The sequence below is a fragment of the Tachyglossus aculeatus genome, chromosome 6 (genome assembly GCF_015852505.1).
Source record: "Tachyglossus aculeatus isolate mTacAcu1 chromosome 6, mTacAcu1.pri, whole genome shotgun sequence".
Lineage (NCBI taxonomy): Eukaryota > Metazoa > Chordata > Mammalia > Monotremata > Tachyglossidae > Tachyglossus > Tachyglossus aculeatus.
The window spans coordinates 37,834,782-37,861,732 of NC_052071.1; the positions used below are offsets into that span (position 1 = coordinate 37,834,782).

General features: G+C 45.1%; 1 protein-coding gene across 1 annotated transcript in view; it reads left to right on the forward strand.

Moving 5' to 3' along the window:
• BGN (biglycan) overlaps nucleotides 1–26,951 on the forward strand; it is a 59,380-nt gene that overhangs the window by 17,705 nt on the left and 14,724 nt on the right. The window contains exons 2-3 of the mRNA XM_038747894.1: nucleotides 22,666–22,922; nucleotides 25,912–26,024. Of these exons, the coding sequence (XP_038603822.1) occupies nucleotides 22,682–22,922; nucleotides 25,912–26,024 (354 nt within the window). The 5' untranslated portion in view covers nucleotides 22,666–22,681. The remainder of the gene's footprint in view (nucleotides 1–22,665; nucleotides 22,923–25,911; nucleotides 26,025–26,951) is intronic.

A 26,951-nucleotide genomic window follows, 5' to 3' on the forward strand; every position in this document is an offset into this window, starting at 1 on the left:
TGGACATGTTGTGAGTGGGGCTGAGAGCAGAGAAAATGTGCCTGCAGCAGGATTGAGACTTTGGGAGTGTTTCAGGTTCTAGGTTCAATTGAAGTTTTGATACCTAAGCCCGGGGAGCTGGTAGGGCGGCAGACGTGGCTACTAGAGAAGTGCCTCAACTGGCTTCTTTTATATGTTATTTATTAAGTACTTACTATGTGCTAGGCATTGTACTAAGCACTGGGGTAGATACAAGCTAATCAGGTTAGTTACAGTCCCTGTCCCACATGGGATTCCCAGTCTTAATCTCCAATTTACAGATGTGGTAACTGAGGCACAGAGAAGCTAAGTGACTTGGTTGCATTTCTGCTTTAGACTCATCCTTGAATAGAAGAACATTATTAGATGGAGACACCAAAATCTCCTCTGGCTGGCTGGGCCAGTTTGATTATCTCTGAGCCTCACTTGGGACAGTGACTGTATCCAATCCAATTATCTTGTAAAAAAAGAATTAAAAAATAATATTCGTTAAGCACTTACTATCTGCCAGGCACTATTCTAAGTGCTGGGGTAGATATAAGATGATCAGGTTGGACACTGTCCCTGTCCTCTGTCCCACTTAATCCCCATTTTACAGATGAGGGGACTGAGGCACAGAGAAGTTAAGCGACTGGCCCAAGGTCACACCGTAGACAAGTGGTGGAGCAGGGATTAGAACCCAGGTCCTTCTGAGTCCCAGCCCCATGCTCTATCCATTAAACTGTGCTGCTTCTCTTGTATTTACTGCAGTGCTTAGCTCAGTGCCTGGCACATAGTAAATCCTTAACAAATACCAGAATAATAATAATAATTATTATTATTATCCTTCTACCTAAATATATGCCCATTTGAGATTCTGTTTCCCCTAAAGTAACACCAATGTGGTAATGATCACATCATAATGATTTCTTAAGCATATCACACAGTAGATTGTAAATCTGTTGAAGGCAGGGACACTGATTTGTTTTTCAGGAACTTCCCAGAGCACTGTCCAGTTGAGTTCTCTGCCCAGAGTGGGGGCTTAATTCAGACTGGTAACTGATGGACTGATCCAAGCTCTCGGAATCATTAGGTCTAAGGGGAATGGTCAACTTTGCCCATTCCATGGGATCACCCTTAGCTCCTGGAGGCTATCGAGCATGCGTCTTGCTACGAAACAATCAATCAATCAATTGTTTTTATTGAGTATTTTCTGCAGGCAGAGCTTGGAAGAGAACAATAGAGTTGGTAGACTTGATCCCTGTCCACAAGGAACTAGTTATATGCTCCCAAGTGCTTAGCATGGTGGTTCTCATTCAGTCACGGTGATTAATCAACACTACAGATGATGATGTCAGTTTTGTTTATGATAATGATGATGATAAGGGTGTTGATGATGTTGAATGGGTCTGCAAATGGAGACTTCAGAGCAGTCTGAGCAAGGGTCGGCAGTTGACATTTCCTCTCAATGGCTCTCCTTCACAATACATTCCTTTCTTCTAGCTCCTACTCCATCCCACAAGCTCACCTGGGATTCTTAGAAGGTCCATATTTCAGATCACACCTTAAGATTTGTTTGGCTGAGCATGATCATTTATTCAGTTCATCTCCCTGCCCCAACCAAAAGTCCAAATAAATAGTCCAGACTGGTTTATAAATTTGAAAATGGCATTCAGTTTTCCCTGACTCACATGACATTTTTCTTCAGTTCTAGAGAGACTTTTTCTTGCTGTTTTCAAAAAGGAGGGTCAGCGATCTCTAAGATTAACCTTGAAAGTAAAGCCAGTTCCCAGAATATCTAGCCAGATTTACAATCCCCAGTGGTTAAAATATGGATTTATGTATTTCATAGGAATTGGAATTGCACTTGCAATCAATTCCAAGTTTGTCCGTCTTGGTATTTATGGACATATCTTAGTTGTATCACTGAACTCTTAATGTCTTTCTCAGATTCTCCTCTTCCATTTTAGCTGGTGGGTGTATGAGTGTACACACACACACCCGGAGGAAGAGAGAGAAAGAGAGAGAGAGAGAGACTCTATCTCAAATTCTTTATTTCCTTTTTCTGGAAATAACAGAGAATTCCATTACTAATTCAAAGTTTTCTCTTCCCATAAACATGGGCATTTGGAAGAGGGGTGAGAGAAGAGTTAAGTTGGGAGTTGGTAGGTGGACCCTTGGAAAACTAAACTCAAATCAGTCTCAGCCACTTCTGCTTCTGGGATGACCAACTGCTAAATAAATGTTCATTTGGCATTAGGAGAGCCTATCTAAAAAGAATGTCTTAAAAGGATTAGGATAAGGATTATGTCTAAGATTTAGCAAAATCAAGGGGCACAAACAACTTCAAGCTGTTTCCTCCCTCATTCCTTCACCTTCCCTTGATAGGCCTACCCAATCCAAGCTGCCAGATGTTCTGGAAGGAGCCAATCACCGGGCATTATGGACAGGAAAGAAGCTGGATGATTAGAGGGACTGAGAAGCTGAGGGATTAGTGGGATCTGAAAATGGCTCAACTGGAGTGGGGTTAGTAGCACATGATCCTTTCATTAACAAAACTGTCTCAACAAGGGCTCTAGAAACGTGACAATCCATTGCTTGCAAAACCTCTCCTGGGGTCCTCTGGGCCAGGAGTTTTTGTTCTATGGCCCTGATACCACACAAAGTAGGATGTTTTTATTTTAAAATGTTATTTGTTAAGTGCTTATTATTTGCCAGGCACTGTAGTAAGCACTGGGGTAGATACAACCTAATCAGGTTGGACAAACTCCCTGTTCCACATGGGCCTCATAGTCTTAATCCCCATTTTGCAGCTGAAGTAGCTGTGACCCAGAGAAGTTAGGTGACTTGCCCAAGGTCACATAGCAGACAAGTGGCAGAGCTGGGATTAGAACCTAGGTCCTTCTGACCCCCAGGCCTGTGCTCTATCCATTAGGCCATGCTGCTTTCCAAAGTCCCTCTTTTTCTCAAGGGGCTTCCTTACCCTTCATTCAATCGTATTTATTGAGTGCTTACTGTGTGCAGAGCACTTTACTAAGCGCTTACCAGGTACTTGTAGGCATACAGGCCAGCTGACTTTGGACTGGGGATTTGGATCTCACAGTTTAAGGAATTCCGGCTCGGTAATAAGCTGCATTATAGGCTTTTCCATTCCCTGGGATGTGCAGAAAAAGGAGCATTCACTGTGCCCTAGCAGCAGGAGCAAGTCCCAATCCTTCACTCTAGAGCTTCACTCTAGCCTTTGGTGGTGATTCCTCCCCCTTCTAGACTGTGAGCCCGTTGTTGGGTAGGAACCGTCTCTATATGTTGCCAACTTGTACTTCCCAAATGCTTAGTACAGTGTTCTGCACACAGTAAGCGCTCAATAAATACGATGAATGAATGAATGGTGGGCCGTTTCAGCCATGTGGAGAGAGAGGTCCAGGAATCCTAGCTGTCTCACAGGTAAGTTAGCCAGCCTAGTCTCATGTCTGCTTATTTACATCTCCCCCACCATGTGCTGAGCGTTCAGCACTCAGGAAGCATTTAATAAAAATCAGAGTTAACAAATCAATCAATCAGTCAACCGTCATCATCTGCGAGGGCTCAAGTAGTGCTCCCTGCTTCACCCACCTCCCAAATGACAAAAAAAAATAATAATGGCATTTATTAAGTGTTTACTATGTGCAAAGCACTATTCTAAGCGCTAGGGAGGTTACAAGGTGATCAGGTTGTCCCACGGGAGGCTCACAGTCTTAATCCCCATTTTACAGATGAGGTAACTGAGGCACAGAGAAGTTAAGTGACCTGCCTAAAGTCACACAGCTGACAATTGGCAGAGCCAGAATTTGAACCTATGACCTCTGACTCCAAAGCCCGTGCTCTTTCCACTGAGCCACGCTGCTTCTCGTGAAAAATAAAAGGCCGTGTTGTCTACTGCTATGCAGGACAGAAAATTGGACCTGGATGGGGATCAGGGAGAATTCTTTTCTTCAGTTTTTCCTCCCAACCCCTTTCCTTGGTCTCTAGACCAAAGCTTTAGATGGGGTGGCTCTCATCCTCATTCCACAGAATTCCCTGACACTGGGAATTCCAGTGTGGATCTCTAAAATCATGAGAGCCAGAATGGCCTAATGGAAAGCATATTAATTAATTAATTAATGTTGGTATTTGTTAAGTGCTTACTATGTGCAAAGCACTGTTCTAAGCGCTGTATGGGCCTGAGAGTCAGAGGACTTGGGTTCTAATCCTGGCTCTGGTACTTACTGTTGTGTGGCTGGGCAAGTCACTTAACTTCTCTGGATCCAACTTGTACTTCCCAAGCGCCCAACTTGTACTTCCCAAGTGCTTAGTACAGTGCTCTGCACACAGTAAGCACTCAATGAATACGATTGAATGAATGAATGAATGAATGGATCTCAGTTTCCTCCTCGTAAAATGGTGATTCAAAGGGGCTTTCTCCTATTTAGACTGTGAGCCCCATGTGGGTCAGAGACTGTGTGTGACCTGATTATCTTGTATCTACCACAGTGCTAGGTACATAGTAAGAATTTAACAATTTAACAATAATTATTTTTAGTAATAAGTAACGTCCACGGCCCCTCTCAGGGTTGCACCTGGAGAGTTTCCAGTATTCTGGAGGGAGGGAGGGAGAGTCAAGCAGAGGTCTACCCATTCCATTCCTAGCTTGGGCAGTGGCTAGAGAGTGGGAAGCAATCTGCTACAAGTCAAAACTTCCCTGTGCTGGGCAGCAGCAGCCTGGGAGAGAGCCGAAGTCGAAGACTCAGTTTACCACGTGGAAGGAGGCAATGGTAAAGCACTTCTGAATTTTTACCAGGAAAACTCTATGGATACACAACAGAATGATTGCAGATGGACGAGGGGCATTCTCGGAGAGATGTGTCCATGGTGTCGCTATGGGTCGGAGATGACTTGACGGCATAAGACAAGACAGTGTCCATGGAGGATGAAACTAAAGAAGGGCCAGGGGAGGAAATCTCTGTTGGAGGGGGCGGGGAGACCGGGGAGGAATTTGGACAATCATTGCTTCTTGGTCAATTACAAAATCAATAATTCTAGGTTTCCTGGTGGCTCATCTGTAAAATGGGGATTAAGATTGTGAGCCCCACATGGGGCAACTTGATCACCTTGTATCCCCCCCCTGCATTTAGAACAGTGCTCTGCACATAGTAAGCGCTTAACAAATGCCATTATCATTTTGTGGGGACCCACTATCTGCAGGCTCTTCAGTCTTCTTTCCAGTAACCTTGAAGAGTTGCACCGTCTTGGGCCCTCATAGGCTGCTGCTGGTCCCCAACAGTGATGTGCACATAAGCCAATTGCAGTCTACATACATGTTGGCGTTCTCTTGTGTGTATCAACACAACTGAGTCAAGGGGCAGCAGATGAAGTGGCAGCTTCCGCTGCTGAATGATTATTCATTCATTCGATCATATTTATTGAGCATTTACTGTGTGCAGACTGTATCAAGCACTTGGGAGAGTATGGAAAGAGCCCGGGCTTGGGAGTCAGAGGTCATGGGTTCAAATCCCGGCTATGCCATTTGTCAGCTGTGTGACTTTGGGCAAGTCACTTCACTTCTCTGTGTCTCAGTTACCTCATCTGTAAAATGGGGATGAAGACTGTGAGCCCCACGTGGGACCATCTGATCACCTTGTATCCTCCCCAGCGCTTAGAACAGTGCTTTACACATAGTAAGCACTTAACAAATGCCATCATTGTTATTATTATTATTATTATTACAATACAGCAATAAAGAGTAACGGTCCCTGCCCACAATGAGCTCATTAGGTTGAGGCGGGTGGGGGGAGGCAGACATCAATACAAATAAAGAGACATAAATATAAATAAATAAAATTACAGATATATACATAAGTACTGTGGGGCGGGGAGAGTGGGGAAAAATAAAGAGAGAAAGTCAGGGAGACGCAGAAGGGCCTGGGAGATGAGGAAAAGTAGGTTTTAGTCTGGGAAGGCCTCTTGGAGATGTGCCTTCAGTAAGACTTCGAAGGGGGGAAGGGAGATTAATCATCAGTAAATAGAGCACAAGCCTGGGAGTCAGTAGGTTCTGGGTTCTAATCCTGATCTGCTACTTGTATGCTGTGTGGCCTTGGGCAAGTCACTTAACTTCGTTGTTCCTCAGTTCCCTCATCTGGAAAATAAGGATTAAGCTGTGAGCCCTTTGTAGGACAGGGACTGTGTCCAATCTAATTACCTTGTATCTACCCCAGCGCTTAGTACAGTGCCTGGCACATAGTAAACACTTAACAAACACCACAATTATTATTAGTATATTACCAATAACCATTGTGTTATGGAAAATGGCCTTTTTCTGGGAATTCTGCCACATGTTTAGAATTGGCACAAGAGTGTATTGAAGCTGATGTTTACCGAGAGTGTTAGAAAGGCAAGGATGGCAATTTGGGAGCAGAGAGCACACAAGAAATTCTTCTCCTGGATTTAAAGAGCCAACAGGCGAGGTGGCTTCTAGGATTATCACATCCCTCAAACCCTCTTTGCTTACCCCATCCTTTGTGCTGAGTCCAAACCACTGTATTATACATTTGGTGTCAAATTAAAGAGGAGAATAAAAATAGAAAAGGAAGAAGACGTCAGGGGATTATTTTGCCTTCTTTTTCCCTCCTAGCAAAGTGGCTTTGGGTAGATCAATAAGATGGGCTTCCAGGGCCTTTGCTGGAGAAGCACTTGGCTACTCAGAAGGAGCAAATTTGACTTCCTTTCCTCCGTCAAAGAATTCAATCAACCAATCAATCCATCATATTTACTGAGCATTTACTATGTGCCAAGCACTGTACTAAACGCTTGGGAGAGTACAGATATAACAGAGTTGGTAGTCACATTGCCTTCCCACACAGAGCTTGCAGTATAGAGGGAATTGGTCCGGACATAATTAACCCTGGAGTCCCTGACAAGGCACTTGGGTTTCCAGGGCACAATGAATAACATGGCGTGTTTTCTGATAAGCAAACTGGACAGACTGACAGGGCTGACATTGTGACTCTGGAGGCTTGAGAGACACGAAGTGCTATCAGTGGTCACTCAGATTTTAGATTTTGAAGGAAAGGACCAGTCTTGTAAAGGAGAGGCAAGTGATCCTAAGGGTTCAACATGAAATCTCAGTGGATGCCCAGATGGTTGATGACCGAGTTTAGCATACCAGCCTTACAACTCCGTTGTATTGTACTCTTCCAAGTGCTTAGTACAGTGCTCTGCACTCAGAAATCTCTCAATAAATACTACCGATCATTTTACCAACATACGGGAAGTTGATGGAGAAGCTGAGGAGCCACAACAGCGGGGGAGATGGGAGAGGGAGACGACTGGTTGATTTATTGACAGGCAACGGTCTGGGGAGGTACGTATCACCCGTGGGTCCCTGGGGTAGCCGACTTGGGGAGCGCTCTCACTGAGTTCCCAGGCTCCTAAGCTTGCTTCACCTCTAATTCCATACATTTGTGTTGCCAAATTGTACTTCCCAAGCGCTTAGTACAGTGCTCTGCACACAGTAAGTGCTCAACAAATACGATTGAATGAATGAGGTGATGGGAAATGTAAAAACACTCAGAGGGGAAGGCTGTGAAATGGTGTCATATGGCAAAAAAGCTCCCATCAGACACACTAGCACTGTCCAGGGCCTTGGTCTAACCAGTTGCTCTTACTGTGTTCCTTGTTCCCTCCCAGGGGTCAACCTTTGTTTAAATGAATGGTAGGAAGTCATTAACATCAGAAACCCCGAAAAAGACGTATGCTTAGAGGCCAATATGGCATTCAGGCCTCATAAACACCTCTTAGCCCTTGTGACCAGTAAGATTTGTCAAAGGGGACACTTAAAAAAAGAGGAAACTCAAATTCCCAGGTCCACATTCAGGAAGGAGCACCCAGCGCATAGAGTTGCATTTTCTACATCTGTAAGTCATAACCGTTGGCTGAGAGAAGCCCGCTGAGGCAGCTGTGGGAATTTCATGTGGATTCTATTACAATCACTGTTATAATAGTCAGTCAGCAAGTATTTGTTGTGAGTCTACAGGGCTTAACATGCAGTACAAACCCTTTCCTTCATCAGTGAGCAGAAAAATAGCCTCCCAAGAGCCAGTTAGCACAGGTGTGTGGACCTCAAAATAGGAAAACTTTTCTGATTTCTTTGGTGGGATATAGCTTTAACAGAGATGTGAGAGAAGATGTTTGGGATCTCGAGAGCTCTTTATTTAGGGCATTGTCTTCAGGGCACTGTCTTCAAACTCCTTGTGGAGGCATCCAATAGACTGGTCCAAAAATCGGGTGGAGTGACTGCAGGGCCAGTTAAAAACTGGTTCAATCTGGAGGCTTCGGACTGCATTTCCAGCCACTTGGCTGCAAACAGCCTTGAGGTGTTCATAATGCATCTAGTCAATTTCTAGCTCGCTGAGGCAGCTCTTATGCGATCACGGAAAATTTGGGTGTATCTTTAGATGTTCTAAAGTCGTGCTAACACGTCCACGTCAGCTTCTCAAAAATCTGTTTTACATTTCGGCACCATCCTATGAAATCCCATTAAAACTGTCTACAATCCTTTTATTTTTATTTTTGAGGGGAGTGGGAAGATGCGTTTGAGAGGACAGCATACTTCCTAAATGTATACTTCCTGACCGAAGAAACAGAACTGTGTCTCTCTAAACATCACCCATTGGTGGTTTGGCATTTATGACAACCCCCTCACTGCCTTTGAAAATGCAGTTTCCCTTCTTCAGAACTCAGAGAAAGTTCACATCAGCTCACTTTTCTCACTGTCACCAAGGTCCCTAAATCCAGAACTACTATAAAAGTGTTTTAATCTGGCTCGGATCTCGCCTGCCTGGGTTCATTTGAGCACCTCCTCCAGGCACCCAGGATCAATCAGTGGTGTTTATTCATTCATTCAATCGTGTTTATTGAGCGCTTACTGTGTGCAGAGCACTCTACTAAGCGCTTGGGAAGTACAAGTTGGCAAGTTTATTGAGTATTTATTGTGTGCACTACTAAATGCTTGGGAAAGTACAGTATGTTAGAGTTGGGAGTCACAATTCCTGCCCTCAAGAGATGTAGAACCTAGTAATAATAATAATGATAATAATAATAATAATAATAACTTTTATTAAGCGCTTACTATGTACTGTTCTAATCGCTGGGGAGGTTACAAGGTGGTCAGGTTGTCCCACGGGGGGCTTACAGTCTTCATCCCCATTTTCCAGATGAGGAAACTGAGGCACAGAGAAGTTAAGTGTCTTGCCCAAAGTCACACAGCTGACAATTGGCCAAGGCAGGATTTGAACCCATGACCTCTGACTCCAAAGCCCGGGCTCTTTCCACTGAGCCACGCTGCTTCTCGTGTTTCTAGTAGGGAAACAGACATTAAGGATCTGTACATAAAGTGTTGGGGTGAGTATCAAAGTGCTTAAGGGGAACAGTGCAAGTGCTTAGGCAATACAGAGGGAGGGCAAACAGGGTTTGAAAGTGAAGAAAGTCCTCTTGGAGGAGATGTGATTTAAGTAGGGTTTTGAAGATGGGGAGAGTGGTGGTTAGTACAGTGCTCTGCACATAGTAAGCGCTCAATAAATACGATTGATGATGATGATGATGGTGGTCTCTTGGATATGACAAGGGAGGGAATTCCAGGTTTATATTTCAGCTGTTTGTTGTCTGTGCTCTGAGACAGCTCCCACCCCTGCCCAGTGATCACTGTTGGGTAGGGACTGTCTCTATATGTTGCCAGCTTGTACTTCCCAAGCACTTAGTACAGTGCTCTGCACACAGTAAGCGCTCAATAAATATGATTGATTGATTGATTGATTGATCTACCTTGTGCCTGGTGTCCCCACTGCTTTGCTAAAAGCAGCCATAGCTGGAAGTCTCTTTTCAGCAGCCCAATCCTCGAACCTGCCTCTAGCTGCAGGCCTCATACCACGCTGGTTCAGTAGCCAAGACAAGGTAAGGGTCTTGGGGAAAATAATCTCACCTGTTAAATATGAGGCTGGTCTTACCCCACTCTCAGATAAATCAATCAATCAATCAATCATATTTATTGAGCGCTTACTGTGTGCAGAGCACTGTACTAAGTGCTTGGGAAGTATAAGTTGGCAACATATAGAGACGGTCCCTACCCAACAGTGGGCTCACAGTCTAGAAGATGGACAATGGGCGCTTGTTCAGCCATTGGTATTTATTGAGCGCCTTGTTGCCTCTACTGGAGGCTTACTGGAAACCTTAGGCCCAGTCTTTTTCTAGCTTGGTGCCTGACTCTGTTTGGGGTTACTGAAATGATTTCCCCCGAAGTAATGGGAGAAGGAGATGCATAGAGAAGCAGCGTGGCTCAGTGGAAAGAGCACGGGCTTTGGAGTCAGAGGTCATGGGTTCAAATCCCGGCTCCACCAGTTGTCAGCTGTGTGACTTTGGGCAAGTCACTTAATTTCTCTGGGCCTCAGTTACCTCATCTGTAAAATGGGGATTAACTCTGTGAGCCCCCCGTGGGACAACCTGATCACTTTGTAACCTCCCCAGCGCTTAGAACAGTGATTTGCACATAGTAAGCACTTAATAAATGCCATTATTATTATTATTATATACAGTGCTCTGCACACAGTAAGCACTCAATAAATACGATTAAATGAATGAGTAGCTATGATAAATAGTCCAGGTGCTCGCTTTGCAGGAGCTCCAGACTCTGCTTTTCCAACAATAATCACTGTGGTAGTGGTAAAGTACTTACTCTGTACCAAGCAGTGTAAGAAGTGCTGCAGTAAATAACAAGATAATCAGGTTAGGCACAGTTCAGGTCCCCTGTGGGACTCACAATCCAAGTATATGGGAGAACAGATACTGAATCCCCATTTCACAGATGAAGAAACTGAAGAATGGAGAAATAAGTGATTTAACCCAAGGTGATTCAGCAGGAAAGTGGCAAAACTGGGATTAGGGCCCAGGTCCCCTAATTCCCAGGCCTGCGCTGTCTCCCAGCAGCATGGTATAGTGGAAAGAGCATGGGCTTGGGAGTCAAAATAATAATAATAATAGTGGCATTTGTTAAGCACTGTGTGCAAAGCACTGTTCTAAGCGCTGGAGCACCGTTCTAAGCAGTGGGAAGTCATGGGTTCTAATCCCGGCTCCGCCTCTTGTCTGCTGGGTGACCTTAGGCAAGTCACTTCACTTCTCTGGGCCTCAGTTACCTCATCTGTAAAATGGGGATTGAGACTGTGAGCCCCACGTGGGACAGGGACTGTGTCCAACCCGATTTGCTTGTATCTACCCCAGAGCTTAGTACAGTGCCTGGCACATAGTAAGCATTTAAAAAATGCCATAATTATTATTATCATTCCAATTGGCCATGCTGCTTCCAAAAGACTTGGGAAAAGGGGGAAAAGCTTTTCCAAGCCCTCTGATATCTCAAAGCGTTTGTCCTGCACGTCCTTGCTCCTTTCAAGAATTCCGCTAATGGAAGGTTGCTGTCATTCCGCATAAGCCCTAACAATGTCAAACTGCAGTAAAGTCATCCTGGGATTTGGGATATATAGGATATTAAAAATTCATTATTTGTGTGGTACAATTAGAACCACTTCAGTTTCTAACTTTGTCCCTGGTGTTCACTGATCTCCAAACCACTCCTGACACCTCCTTATCAATCAAGTGCATTAATTGAGTGTGCTGAGCACTGTACTAAGTCCTTGGGAGACTGCAATAGAGCTAATAGATGTGATTCCCTACTCTCAAGGAGCTTACCGAGGAGGGAAGACCTTTCCAAAATGCTCCCACCCACCCCGGGGTCATAGACATGTAGGCCCAGAAGGGACTGTGAGAGGTCATCTGGTACAGCTTGCCCATCTAACTGCCTTGCCAGGCTGGCGAGGCCAAGGGCGTGGCACCAATAGCCGGGTTGTACGGACTCCGCCACTGTGGTTGGATCAGCCAGGAGTCAGTGCTGTTCCTTTTCCAAATTTCCAGCTCTGACTCATGCACTATGAGGTAGTGTCTCCAGCTTTCAAGTCTGGTATCCATGGACATGTGTGCATAAATATAAGCACGCCGCGATGGCAGTACTGTTAAAGACCCCGCATATAGAGTAAGAGGATGTATATAAGTAGGAATCCATTTGTTTACAAATAGATGGTTGTCGTTCGGCATATAATGGCCCCGAGGCTCTGGCTCAGTATGTTCTTTGCTTCAGGGAGTCTGGAAAGCCCATGGGAGCTTGCAAAGTTAATGGCAAGCCCGATAACAGTGGGAAATCCACACAGAAGATCAGATTGGAACTTTGCCAGTGTCATCTCGGAATGAAAGGGGAGTCGGGGCTGGTCAGGAAATCTGGTTTCTGTTTCATGTGGTTCTGACTCCTGATGTGGAGATCCCCGAACTTTCTTTACCCAGAAGCTCTGCAAAACCAGGTGGGGTCTGGGCTCTTGGAAGACAGAATGGGAACTCAGAGAAGCCCCTCCGTGGGCTCCAGTGAAGAAGTTTTACCCCGGCCCTCTTCAATTAACGCAGAGCACAGTACTAAGCGTTTGGGAGAATACAGTATAACAGAGTTGGTGGAGACATTCCCTGCCCACAAAGGGCTTTCAGTCTAGAGCTTCCTCAGATACACCGAGGAACATTGGAGAACCACAGGCCAATCCTTTCTGCCTCCACTTTTCCTGCAGAATGGGGAGAAAAGAAAAGCCCTTTTAAGCCAGTTATCTCCAGAGCTTGGAAGGGTGATTTCCTTCACCCTTCAAATATTGCTTCAAATATCTCCAAGGCTCTTGGCTGCCAAGTGCTCTTTTTCACGTATGATTGTTCTCTCTGTTCCTTGCCACACAGTCACTGTGTAATTGAATGTCAGTCAGTCGTATTTATTGAGTGCTTCCTGTATGCAGACGCTTACTAAATGCTTGGGGAGTACAATATAACAATAAACAGACACATTCCCTGCCCACAACAAGCTTACAATTTAGAGAGGAATGTGTTTCACCCAGATTTGCCAATATGCACAGCAGCCTTGCCCACACACCACTTTTCCAGTATAATTCAAAAAGACTGCTTGCAGCATTGGTTTGCTGCTCTGGTCTCTCCTGCAGGAAGGGCAAGCTGGGAAACAGCTAATGAAGTTTTTACACTTATTTGCAAGGTTGATTTATAAAGCAGGCACATTGCTGCTTATTTTATAGTTCTCAGGAGAGAATAAAGTGGAATAATGCAGAGAACTTTCAGCTCGCAGCATCTAATGTTGAAAAGTTGAAGGCAGGGGCACCAGGAAAGTCAAGAAGAGGTTGAGAATGAGGAGAGGCGGGTGGGTTATGGGTACACTTGATATTCTGCTGGCAATATTTAAGAGTCTTTATTTTTAATGGTACTCATTAGGTGGTTACTACATGCTAAGTGCTGTATTTAGTGCCGGGGTAGATTCAAGATAATCAGGTCAGACTCAGTCCCTGTCCCACATGGGGAAGGAGAACAGCTATTGAATCCCCACTTTATAGATAAGGAAACTGAGGTACAGAAAAGTTTAAGTGACGTTCCCAAGGTCACAGAGCAGGCAAGTGACAGACCCAGGCTTAGAACCCAGACTATTTGACTCCCAGGACTGTGCTCTTTCCATTAGGCCACGTATACATGCTACACGTGGCTCTAGAAAGAGAGATGTCTGGAATTGAATATATAGCTGTAATTGTTGGGAGGGGTTAGTCTTTGGTGCCCAAACTGCAGAAGACACGAGTCTCTATTGGCAAGTATAGAGATAGCCTCTTGAGAACAGTAAATTTTGTGACTCGTGGGTGGCAAAAAGTGGCTTTGTAGAAAAACCGAAGGCAGATCACCATGGTACAAGCATGATCCATCCATGATCCATTGCTCTTAGAGAGAAGGCCAGAACTAGAGAGAAGACATTTTCCCTGGATTCGATCATTAATCATAGCTTAGTCTGTGGAAATGGTCCAGGAGGTTGGAAAATAATGGCCAGGGGAAAGGAGGGGGGAACAGGCCCTCACTGAGTTATGTTTTGGCACAAAGAGGGAGCCCTGCTTGGTCTAAGAAGAATTGTAGGGAACTGAAAAGTCAGCTCTTTGGGAAGACAGCAGCCAGAGTTGCCTGGATCCACCAGTTAGACATTCTTTCCGTGTTTTCCAACCCCATCTCAGAGTTGCAGCCTTGAGCCTTGGAACAAATGGGGCTCTGTCAGGGGGAAAATTAATGGGGGAGAGAGTAAATGAAACCAAGGAAAAGAGAAATCAGATATCTCTGGCACACTTTCACAGGAAATGGCAGAGACCTGATGCTGGCATTAGATGTCCATTCTGGAGTCCAAGGATAAGCTGAATTTTCCCCCCAGTTAGGGTGATACAACATCGCCATTTCAAAAGTCCCCATATTCTAGCAGTAGTTTAGGATTTTCAGGGGCATATGTTTGTTACATTATGTCCTAAAAATAGAAAAAAAAAAACTGGGGTGAGATAGCTTCAGTGATGGAAGGGGTATCATCAGAAGGGATAGTGTGTGTGTGTGTGTCTGTGTGTGTCAGTATTCATCTCACTCCCTGCATCCAGGAAGGATAGGGGCAGTGCGTGCCCCAGGCTCAGTTGGTCACAGTCGCTCTGCAAGCAGCAATCTATGAGTCTGGCCAAAGTTGAACCTTGGCCACTGGCCACCAACAGCCATGCTAGCAAAAGCTGCAGGGACCTCAGCTCAACTGAGCCAACCAGGATCTTGCAGCCACAAGAGAGGAGTGGCCCAGAAAGGGTCAGTTCACCTAGGGCTGGGCGTGCCCCCCACCATGACCTGGGTGGAAGCAGCAGTGGCAGGGCCCACACTAGGCAAAAGTGGGCAGAAGATGGTGATGCCAACATTAGTGCTGAACTTAACCCCTTTCCTACTGCTCCTTTGTATCTCTTCTCTTTCCCTGTTGCTTCCAATACCCCAGGTTGATTGCTTTTCTCCCTTCTTCTCTCTCCCCTCTCTCCCTTCTTTTCTCTCCCTTTTCTCCCTTCTTCTTCCTCTCTTTTTTTCTCTCTTCCCTTCCCCTGTCTCCAGCCCCACCCCTCTTTCCTGGTCCCATCCCTTTTAACCCTGTCCCCAACTTACCCGAGATGACCAGAAATATGGCCCCAGATTGCAGGAAGGAGCTTTCTTCAAGAAGCAAGCTAGCTTGGCATGCCCTGATTCTCAAACTTAGATGCTTTTGACTTTAAGATAAAATCAGATAGCAGACCAAGCAGTTAACTGGTGAATTAGAATCTGGATAATTGCTGCCCCTCAAATCCATTTTCTTCAAGAGCTTGTAAGAGGACATCCGAATGATCTGGCTAATTTGTCTCCTGTCTCCACCTACTAAGGTATAAGTTGGCCAGATGTTCCATTTGGCTTTCAGGGTTGCTCCTCCACATCTGAAATCCGTCAGGCAGTGGTATTTGAGTGCTTACTGTGTGCAGATCGCTGCACTAAATGCTTGGGAGAGTGCAATTCAACAGAATTGGTGGCCACAATCCCCTCCCATAAGGAGCTTACAATCTACAAGGGGAGACAGACATTAAAACAGATTATGGGCAAGGGAGAATGCAAATATGGAAGTTTGAGGGTCCTGCTTTTGGCTGTGGTGATAGAGAAACCCCAAACTGTGGGGCCACAGTGTCTTAGCAGTGATGGGAGCTGTCAATGCCACCTCTCCACCTTGGCCATGGCTGCTGTATCTGGAAGAGTCCTTCTGAGCCATGGGTACAACGACATCCATCTACCTCAGAAACTGCTGTCTCTGGCCTAGATAGTCCAGATCTGATTTCCTCTCAGCCCAAGCCTGCATTCCACTAGATAAGGTCTTATGAATGTGGTGATTGTTATTATGGTACTTGTGTCAAGCACTGTTCTAAGCACTGGGGTATATACAAGTTAATTAGGCCAGGCACAGTCCCTGTCCCACTTGGGGCTCACAGTAGGAGGGAGAAGTAATATTTAATTTCCATTTCACAGTTGGGGAAATGGAGGCACAGAGAAGTTAAGGTCACACTATAAGCAGTTGGTAGAGTAATGGCATCTGTAACATGGTGAAGTCGTGAATAAATGGGTCTTTCACTGTTCATTCATTCAATCAATCATATTTAATTGAGCACTTACTGTGTGCAATGCACTGTACTAAATGCTTGGAAAGTACAATTTAGCAATAAAGAGAAAAAAACCCTGCCCACAGATACGTGTCTTGTATTCTGTTCCTTCCCAAGACTACACTGTAGAATTGACTCCTCGGCCACCATGATGGATTGGATGTCAAATGAATTTATATCATCAGTATCATGGAATCATGGGGCCAAGTAAATTATGCAATAACTGTGTATCTGAGATCTGGGGAAACGATCCAATTAAAACCTCCAATGTGCCCAACAGGAATAGGTGATGACATGAAAACGTGTTAATTGTATAATTACGATATACCCATGCCTTTTAATTAAATATAATAGGAGGGTAGTGCTAAACTAGCAAAACTGTGATGGGTGATAACTGTCTAATGGAAAGTGTTCTCTGGGCTTGCTGGTTTACCTGATCTATGAGCAGAAAGGATTTAGTTTGGATTTAGTTTAGTTTAGTTTGGAAAGGGTGTCATTTCTACAAACCAGGAAAATGGGCTGCCAGCCTGCAGCTATCTCCAATTCTCATCCCAGAATGGTGAATTTTCCATTTGGTGCTTCTGAGGATCTGTTTTCCCCATTCCATGAAGGGCAAGGGATTTCCCCAGCCAGGATCAGTCTGGCTCCTGTCTGGAATGTTTAAGTTTAGCCTAGGGGAGCATCCTGGGAGTGGGGCCCTCCGACCCTGATTTCTAGTCCTAGCTCTGTTCAGTTACCTTGGGCAAGCCACTTACCGCTCAAACCCTCAGCTACCTCATCTGTAAAATGGAAACCCTAATGCTTGCCTCCTCCCTGGTGTGAGGGATATTGTGAGGAGAGAATGGAGAATTAGAGAGAATTGGAGAAGCGGCCTAAAGTGTGAAGAGCACTTTAGGTGGCTCCTAAACCTGTGTCTAGGAGTCAGAAGACCTGGGTTCTAATCCTGCCTCTGGCACTTGGCAACCGGGTGACCTTGGGCGAGTCACTTAATTTCGTGCCTCAGTTTCCTCAACTGTAAAAAGGTGATTCAATACTAAACCGGTGAGTCCCACGTAGGACAGGGATTGAGTCTGAACTGATTATCTTGTATCTGCTCCAGCACTTAGAACAGTGCTTAAGGCAATGTGAGTACTCAGCAAATAGCATTAAAAAAATTTTAAAACAGCTCTGGATGGGAATAACAGAGATAAAAAACATGTGTCCTGGAGGCCATTTGATAAGAGCTTGTGTGGTGTAAGGTGGTGATTATCATCCTCATTCCCAAGCAGGAACACCCACACCGATGCAAAAAGTCAGCCCTAGCAGGGACACAGTTTTTCTTTATTTATTCAATCTCAGCAGCGAGGGCCAAACTGGGTTGGAAAGCTTGGGTTTTGAAACGTCGCCCCCGCCGAACCCTTCCATCCCTCACTACCCTGCCTCTTCAGAGCCTCAGAATATTGTTTTATTTAATCCCTAACTGATGAGCAATGAGAAAAGAGCTGCCAAAGTCATTAGGCTCTCAGCTAAACTGAATCACTGCTGAGTTTACTTGGGTTTTACAGTCCACTGGCAGGCAGGTCCATCCGACCTCTTCTGGGGGGCAACCTCCGGGAAGCCGGGCATCATGGTGGCCCCAGGTTGATTCCGCTGGGCGAGATGAGACAGGATGGGGAGGGCAGAGCCAAGCGTGGACTCAGGTGAGCTCACAGGTTCTGAGGGCTTGGGCTACGCCAAATTTGAACCAGAAGGAATCAATCAATCAATCAATCATATTTATTGAGTGCTTACTGTGTGCACAGCACTGTACTAAGCGCTTGGGAAGTACAAGTTGGCAACACATAGAGACGGTCCCTACCCAACAGTAGGCTCACAGTCTAGAAGGGGGAATCCAACGGTCCCCGGCAACTCATCTTTTTAGGACTTTCTGGAACTGTAGGTGGGTTCCCGGCAGAAGCACCATGGCTCAGTGGAAAAGAGCACGGGCTTTGGAGTCAGAGGTCATGGGTTCAAATCCCAGTTCCGCCAGTTGTCAGCTATGTGACTTTGGGCAATTCACTTCACTTCTCTGTGCCTCAGTTACCTCATCTGGAAAATGGGGATTAAGACTCTGAGCCCCCCGTGAGACAACCTGATCACCTTGTAACCTACCCAGCCCTTAGAACAGCGCTTTGCACATAGTAAGCGCTTAATAAATGCCATCATTATTTTTACTATTATTGTATGGTGGCCAAGGGGATTCTGGAATGCAAGTGTGTCGGTGAGGTGGTTTGATACGTGGTCAGAACCATTGGTTAGAACAGGTCGATTGATCGATCAGTGGTATTTACTGAGCAGTTACTGGGTGCAGAACACTGTACTAAGTGTTTGGGAGAGTACAATACAACAGAATTGGTCCCAGCATTGCTCCCTCACCAGGATTTCCTTTCCAGAGCAGTGACCAAACCGGACTGTCAGATGGGTAAATACTGCCTCCCTGCTTAAAATGATTGCTCTTTCTTTAAGAATTGAGTTTATAGAGTGGTTTGAACATTGCTGGCTATTGATCAGCATTTAATAAATGTTGCTTTTGGTATCTATCTTTTGGTAGATAATTAGATATCAGGAACAATATTTATTATATTATATGTGTAATGTATGTTACATAACAGTATAATCAGTATTGTTCCTGATCTCTAACTCTATATGCACTTATATAGAGTTAGAGATCAGGAACAATTTTTATATATATTAAGACTGTGTGTGTATATAAATGTAGATCTCTATCTCTATCTATCTATCTATCTATCTATCTATATCTATCTATCTATCTATCTATATCTATCTATCATCTATCTATCATCATCAATCGTATTTATTGAGCGCTTACTGTGTGCAGAGCACTGTACTAAGCGCTTGGGAAGTACAAATTGGCAACACATAAAGACAGTCCCTACCCAACAGTGGGCTCACAGTCTAAAAGGGGGAGACAGAGAACAAAACCAAACATACCAACAAAATAAAATAAATAGGATAGATATGTACAAGTAAAATAAATAAATAAATAAATAGAGTAATAAATATGTACAACCATATATACATATATACAGGTGCTGTGGGGAAGATGGAGAGGGGGACGAGGGAGAGAGGAAGGAAGGGGCTCAGTCTGGGAAGGCCTCCTGGAGGAGGTGAGCTCTCAGCAGGGCCTTGAGGGGAGGAAGAGAGCTAGCTTGGCGGATGGGCGCTCGGGGGGTTGCGTAACTACCCAACAGCGGGCTCACGGTCTAGAAGGAGGAGACAGAAAACAAAACAAAACATGGAGACAGGTGTCAAAACCCTTCTCTGTGCTTCAGTTACCTCATCTGTAAAATGGGTATTAAGACTGTGATCTCTATGTGGCAGCGTGGCTCAGTGGAAAGAGCACAGGCTTTGGAGTCAGAGGTCATGGGTTCAAATCCCGGCTCCGCCACTTGTCAGCTGTGTGACTTTGGGCAAGTCACTTAACTTCTCTGTGCCTCAGTTACCTCATCTGGAAAATGGGGATTAAGTCTGTGACCCCCACATGGGACAACTTGATTACCTTGTATCTATCCCAGTGCTTAGAACAGTGCTTTGCACATAGTAAACGCTTAATAAATGCCATCATTATTATTATGTGGGACAGGGACTGTGTCTAATCTGATTAGCTTGTATCTAGCCCACTCTTAGAACAGAGCCTGGCATGTAGTAAGCGCTTAACAAATAACTGTGACTAATCTGATTAGCTTGTATCGACCCCACTCTTAGAACAGAGTCTAGCATGTAGTAAGCGCTTAACAAATACCATTAAAAACCAAAACCAATTAGGTGTTGCAAGAGGCATCTGAAGAGATTACAAGCCTCAAATCTGTAGACTATTGATGATATGCTACTAGATTGATTGATTACAGCACATGAAATATATACAGTGCCATCTTGTTTACTTAGCCCCCACCTACTTGGATATCCAGTTTGTGTCTATTGGAGTTATTTCATAATAATAATGATGGCATTTATTAAGCATTTACTACATGCAAAGCACTGTTCTAAGTGCTGGGGAGGTAACAAGGTGACCAGGTTGTCCCACGGGGGGCTCACAGTCTTAATCCCCATTTTACAGATGAGGTAACTGAGGCACAGAGAAGTAAGCGACTTGCCCAAAGTCACACAACTGACAATTAGCAGAGTCGAGATTTGAACCCATGACCTCTGACTCCAAAGCCCGTGCTCTTTCCACCGAGCCACAGTGTTCCTTTAATGTGGGTTCAGGGTGGGATATGTTAAAATATGACCAAAAACTGAACTTTCCTAATGGTTTTAGGATTCTCTCTATCCTCTCTCATCCCTCTCCATGAAGGATTTACTGGACTGTAATTAAAATTGAGCATTTGCAAGGAGTATTAGAACAATCAATGGTATTTATTGAGGGCTTACTGTGCCTTGGGAAAATACAATACAACAGAGTTGGTAGATGTGAACTCTGCCCACTAGGATTGTAAGAACAGTCTTCAAAGGGAGGCAGAAAGTAAAATAGATTGGAGTATAAGAACATTTATATAAGTGTTTTGGGCCTGGGGTAAGTATCAAGATGTTCGAGAGGTACACAGCAGAGTGTGTGGCCCATGCAGAGAGGAAGGTGGATAAGGAAAATGTGGGCTTAGTCAGGGGAGGCCTCTTTGTGGAGATGTGATTTTAGGAGGGCTTTGAAGGTGAGGAGCGTGGTGGTTTGTTGGATATAAAGAGGGAGAAAGTTCCAGTCCGCGGTAGAATGTGGACAAGATGTCAGTGGCAGGATAGATAAGACTGAGGTACAGAAAGTAAGTTGGTATTGGAGGAGCAACAATTGCCAGTTTGGTTGCAGTAGGAGAGAGAGAGCTGGTTGAGTGTCTTAAAGCTGAAGGCAAGGCGTTTCTGTTTATTGTGGTGGTGGATGGGCAAACATTGGAGGTTCTTGAGGATTGGGGTTGCATGGGCTGAATGGTTTTTCAGAAAAATGATCTGGGCAGCCAAATGAAGTATTAACTGGAGAGGAGAGAGACAGGAGGTCAGGACGTCAATGAGGCGGCTGATACAGGAGTCAAGGTGGAAGCAACGTGGTAGCAGTTTGGATGGAGAGGAAAGAATGGATTCTGGACATGTGAAGGTAAACCCAAAAGGATTTCACGACAGACTGAATGTGTTTGAAAGAGAGAGGTGAGTTTAGGATAATGCCAAGGTTACAGGCTTGTGTGATAGGGAGGATGGTGGTGTTTTTAATAGTGACAGAAAAGTCATGGTTTGGGTGGGAAGGTTGAAGTGTTGATGGGGCATCCAAGTAGAGATGAACTGAAGGCTGGAGAAAATGTGAGACTGCAGGGAAGGAGAAGATCTTGGTTGGAGAGGTAGATTTAGGAATTGTCCATGTAGTCGTGTGAGTGAGTGAATTCTCCAAGAGAAAGGGTGCAGGTGGAGAATTGAAGGGGATCCAGAACTGAGCATTAAGGCACACCGACAGTTAGAAAGTCGGGGCAGTCTCTGCCAGAGACTGAGAAGGAACAGTCAGAGAGATAGGAGGAGAACCAGGAGAGGACAGTTTTGGTGAAGCCAAGGCTGGATAACGTTCCCAGGAGAAGGTCAAGGAGGAAGGAGGGTTAGGATGGAGTAGTGGCTATTGTACTTGGCAGTTGTATTTTTCTGTGGCGTGCAGTGGGCAGAAGCCTGATTACAGGGGGTAGAGGAGAGAGTTGGAGGTGAGGAAGTGGAGGTAGCGGGTGTAGAGAACACGCTTAAGGAGTTTGGAGAAGAATGGTGAGAGGGAAATGGGTCTAACTGAGGGTGTGGTGGCATCAAGGGAGGGTTTTTCTAGGGAATATATGAGCATGCTTGAAAACAGTCAATCAATCAATCAATCGTATTTATTGAGCGCTTACTGTGTGCAGAGCACTGTACTAAGCGCTTGGGAGGTACAAGTTGGCAACATACAGAGACAGTCCCTACCCAACAGTGGGCTCACAGTCTAGAAGGGGTAGACAGAGAACAAAACCAAACACATTAACAAAATGAAATAAATAGAATAGATATGTACAAGTAAAATAAATAAATAAATAGAGTAATAAATATGTACAAACATATATACATATATACAGTCAGGAAGGAGCTGATGGAAAGTGAGGTGTTGAAGATAGCAGTTGGGGAGGGAGGAAGAGAGGGGCAATTGATCTGACGAGAACAATGTGTAAGACCCAGAGTTTTGTGAATGTGGGTTGCACCAGGTCCCACATGATCTGGGCACTGCTTGGTTAGTATCTGCAGCTGATATTGACTTGGGGCTCTGTGGGTTACTGTGTGCTGGTAGGCCTCCTAAAGTGACGATGCACAAAGCTTCACTAGCCTACAAGCATCCTGATTTGGGCCATCTGACTGAGGAGGCTAGGAAATTCGTGCACGAATGAGTATATGTAAAGGAGGTGTCTGATTGCAGGTTTTCACGGGTACGACTGAGTGGCGTGGGATGCTGAGTTGTTCTTCGGCCCAACTGAATTATTAACTTACATTAAACTTAGTCCTGGGAGGCAAGATGAATTCAGAATAACCTGGGATCTTCTCTATTTCTCTACAGGTCGGCTGGTCCTGCCATGACGTGCCTCCTGCTACTATGTTCCTTGCTGGCCCTGAGCCGGGCCCTGCCTTTTGAACAGAGAGGATTCTGGGATTTCGGCCAGGACGACGTGCTGGGCATGTTGAATGATGAGGAGTCATCTGGAGCCGAGCCAACCTCTGGGGTGCCAGACTTCGATGCCATGACCCCGACGTTTAGTGGCATGTGCCCATTTGGTTGTCACTGTCACCTACGGGTAGTTCAGTGCTCCGACCTTGGTAAAGAACGGGACCGGTCGGGGGGAGGGTAGTTGGTCACTCCTGTGATGGCTAGTATTCCCGAGGTGTTTGATGCTCGATTGGAACCTTTGTTGGCCAGATCTAGGGACAATAAACACTTGGAGAAATGGGGTTGGCTAGGAGAAGGTGCTACCTTGTTGACATGGGGGTGTGAGGGGGTGCATGGAAGATCCCTTTTGGGGAGTCTATTAGCTCCTCTAGATGGAGACAGTGATAGAGTCGCATGGGAGTCTGGGAACCCCCTGGAGATGACTCAGTCCAGCAGGATAGAGGACCCCATTGACAGCAGGAAGATTAAATTAAGATTAAAGATTAAATAATTCCCTTCTAGACTGTGAGCCCACTGTTGGGTAGGGACCGTCTCTATATGTTGCCAACTTGTACTTCCCAAGCGCTTAGTACAGTGCTCTGCACACAGTAGGCGCTCAATAATACGATTGAATGAATGAATGAATAAAGGTTGGATGGCCGGGATCATCTCTTTTGAGCCACCAGACTTAGTCTGGGTAGTTGTAATGGGGGAAACTGTCCACTCTTCATGCAAGCGGTGGGATTTGATGGAAAATTAGGGAAGCAGAAAGTGGTAGGAAGTGGTAGTATCATCCTTCTTAGCTCAGGATGATATCTCTGTGGTTCTCACTGTAGGTAATTTCATGAGTCATCCAACAGAAACAGAGTAAGAGGTTCCCAGAAACCCTTGGTTCAGTTCTGTGGAGAGGATGAGAGGGATTAAGGGGCTGCTGAGAAGGGAAATGTCATGGTGAGGCAAAAAGAAAAGGAATGAAATGAAATGAAAATGGAGAGAACAGATCCCAGCTAGAAACAGGAAGACAAGGGGTAAGGATGTATCCAAATGGACCAAGCTTTGCTTGTTTGCTTGCTTTTTTAAAAAAAATGAAAATTCTGGTCAAAAAATCCTTTTGGTGCCTGAACCTGGTTGAGGCATAGCGGGTGCACAGCTTCAACTCAGTAGCAGCTTACTTGGAGACTGCATTGGGCAGACCTGATGGAACATATTGGAATCTCTTACCAACCCCATCTTCCCTACCACTCCCCAGCATCCAAAACCCACGCATATGTCTGCTCAACTGGCGGCATTAAGCTTCCGCCTTCTTTTCTACCCTTTTGTTCAGGCGGGCCGGCCACAGGGAGGAAAGACAGCTTAGGGTTCCTGGCATCAGCAGCTGTCAATCAAGGAGCCTCCCCTCCCAATAAAGAGACCTGTAGGAGGGCCCAGTCCTGTCTTCAAAATCTCACTTTACCTATTTAAGCCTGGCTACACAAAATTGCTCGGAAAAGGGCTATTATCAAACCCTTCCGTGTTCATTGACTACCAGTAGGTATCACTAGCATTGTTAAGACACATAGATGTCTTAACATTTTTTTCAATTGGTCACTGAGTTTGCTCCAGGCAGACACGTTCACAGTGACCACTGCTCCAGGGAGAGTCTTTCCTCTCTCCTCTGGCAGGACCAGAGATATACCTAATAGCGGGGTTGGGACTGCCTAGCTGTTCACTCTATTAACTGCAGTGGAAACTGAAAATGGCAGATTTCCCATATGAAAGTGGTCTGATTAAGGGCTTCAACTCATGATTTGGACATCTTCTGGAGCCAGCTGCTGACCTTAAAGAGGGACACACCCTGCATAATTTGTAGTTCAGTGGGACTGGTGCCATATTTCTGGTGCAATGTGGGAATAAGACTCCCCACACCAATAATAATAATGATAATTATGGTATGTGTTAAGCCCATACTATGTGCCAAGCACTGTATTAAGTGTTGGAGCAGATACAAGGTAATCAGGTCAGACACACTCTCTGTCCCAGTCATGACACATTCATTCTCCTTTCTGGGACCAATTGCAGTCGAAGGGGTTGAGAATCTGAGTTCTTAATTCCCAAAAGCATCTTATTTGACTTGTCCTCTTAGATGAAAACTCCTTGGAAGCCAATTATTCAAAGCCAGGATCTCAGCAGATATTCTAGATACCCTGAAAGCAACAACATTGTCCCTCAATGCCTTGATTAAATATGTCTCCCTATGGTCCCTCCTCAACCCATGTGGGCTGCACTTTTGGTCTAGAAAAGGGTTTGCTTAAAATCCCACCGTCGCTCTAGTTACTTTTGTTACCTAGACCACTATTTTCAGAGAAACAGAGCCAGGGTCCTTGGCAATACTTTTCCCCAAAATTGCCTTGTCGTTCGAGTATTTACGTTTAATTAAAAATGTGTGAGCTGGATTCCCTGCTTATTGGAGTTTTCGAAGTTTTACTTCAACATGAAGCCCGTCTTTTTTTAAAAAAAATGATATTTGTTAAGCACTTACTATGTTCCAGGCACTCAGCGCTGGGGTGGATACAAGCTAATCGGTTTGGACACAGTTCATGTTCCACATGGGGCTCACAGTCTTAATCCCCATTTTACAGATGAGGTCACTGAGGCACAGATAATTGAAGTGACTTGCCCAAGGTCACTCAGCAGAAAAGTGACAGAGCTGGGATTATAACCCGGGTCCTCTGTCTCCCAGGCCTGTTCTCCTCTCGCTAGGCCCCGCAGCTTCTCGATTGTTGGATGAGGCAAGTGGAAATCCTTGGAAGAATGGAAGTGCTAGAAATCTATGCACAGGGAGGGGAGGCAGGATGTACCGAGGTTTCTTTCCCATCCCTTTAGGAGGTAAAAGCCTTCTCGTCTGGGATTAGTCAGAGTTCTTACAAAGACTTAGTGCCTTCTAACCACTTCAAGGCACATGTTCCTGTGATGCCGGTGTGTGGAATTGTTGCTGTGTGTGTGTGTGTCTCTGCGAGAAAGAGACAGAGAGAGAGAGAGAGAGACAGAGACAGGGAGAGATAAAGACAGAGAGAGACAAAGAGAGAGAGAAATCTGTCATAGAGCTGGAATCACTCAGTCATGCTTGTTCTGGCGCTTTGGGATGAACTCACTGATGAAGACATGTTGTTTCTGTTTCAGTACTGAAGACGGTGCCCAAAGATATTTCCCCAGACACCACACTCTTGGATCTGCAGAACAATGAAATTACAGAACTCAGAAAAGATGATTTCAAAGGTCTTCAGCACCTTTATGTAAGAATTCTCACAACCTCTTCCGGCTCTTCCTAGTAATAATAATTGCGGTATTTTTTAAGCACTTACTCTGGGCTAAGCACTGTGCTAAATACATACGATTACATCAGCCCCTTTCTCTGTCTCACATGTGACTCACAGTCTGAGGGAGCAAGGTACTTTATCCTCGGTTTACAGATGAGGACACTGGGACACAGAGAAGTTAAATGACTTGCCTAAGGTCAGACCAGACGAGTGGTGGAGTCAGGAATAGAACCCAGATTTTCCAACTCCCAGACCTGTGCTCTTCCCGCTAGATCAGACTCCTTCTCAGCCGCACCTTCAGCCTCAGTCATTCATTTCATTCATTCAATAGTATTTATTGAGCGCTTACTGTGTGCAGAGCACTGTACTAAGCACTTGTGAAGTACAAGTTGGCAACGTATAGAGACGGTCCCTACCCAACAACAGGCTCACAGTCTAGAAGGGGAAGACAGACAACAAAAAAAACCATGTAGACATGTTATGTACATATCTGTAATTTGTTTATATTAATGTCTGTCTCCCCCCCGAGACTGTAACCTCATTGTGGGCATTCATTCATTCATTCAATCATATTTACTGAGTGCTTACTGTGTGCAGAGCACTGTACTAAGCGCTTTGGAAGTACAAATTGGCAACATACAGAGACAGTCCTTACCCAACAATGGGCTCACAGTCTAGAAGGGGGAGACAGACAACAAAACAAAACATGTGGACAGGTGTCAGGTCATCAGAATAAATAGAAATAAAGCTAGATGCACATCATTAACAAAATAAATGGAATAGTAAATATGTACGCATATGTCACCTCTCCTCCTGACTCAGTTTCCTCGTTCCTGGGCAAATGTTCCTGCCACCTCGCACGAGTCCATTTCCATAGCGGTACTTCCCCGCAGACCCCAGCAC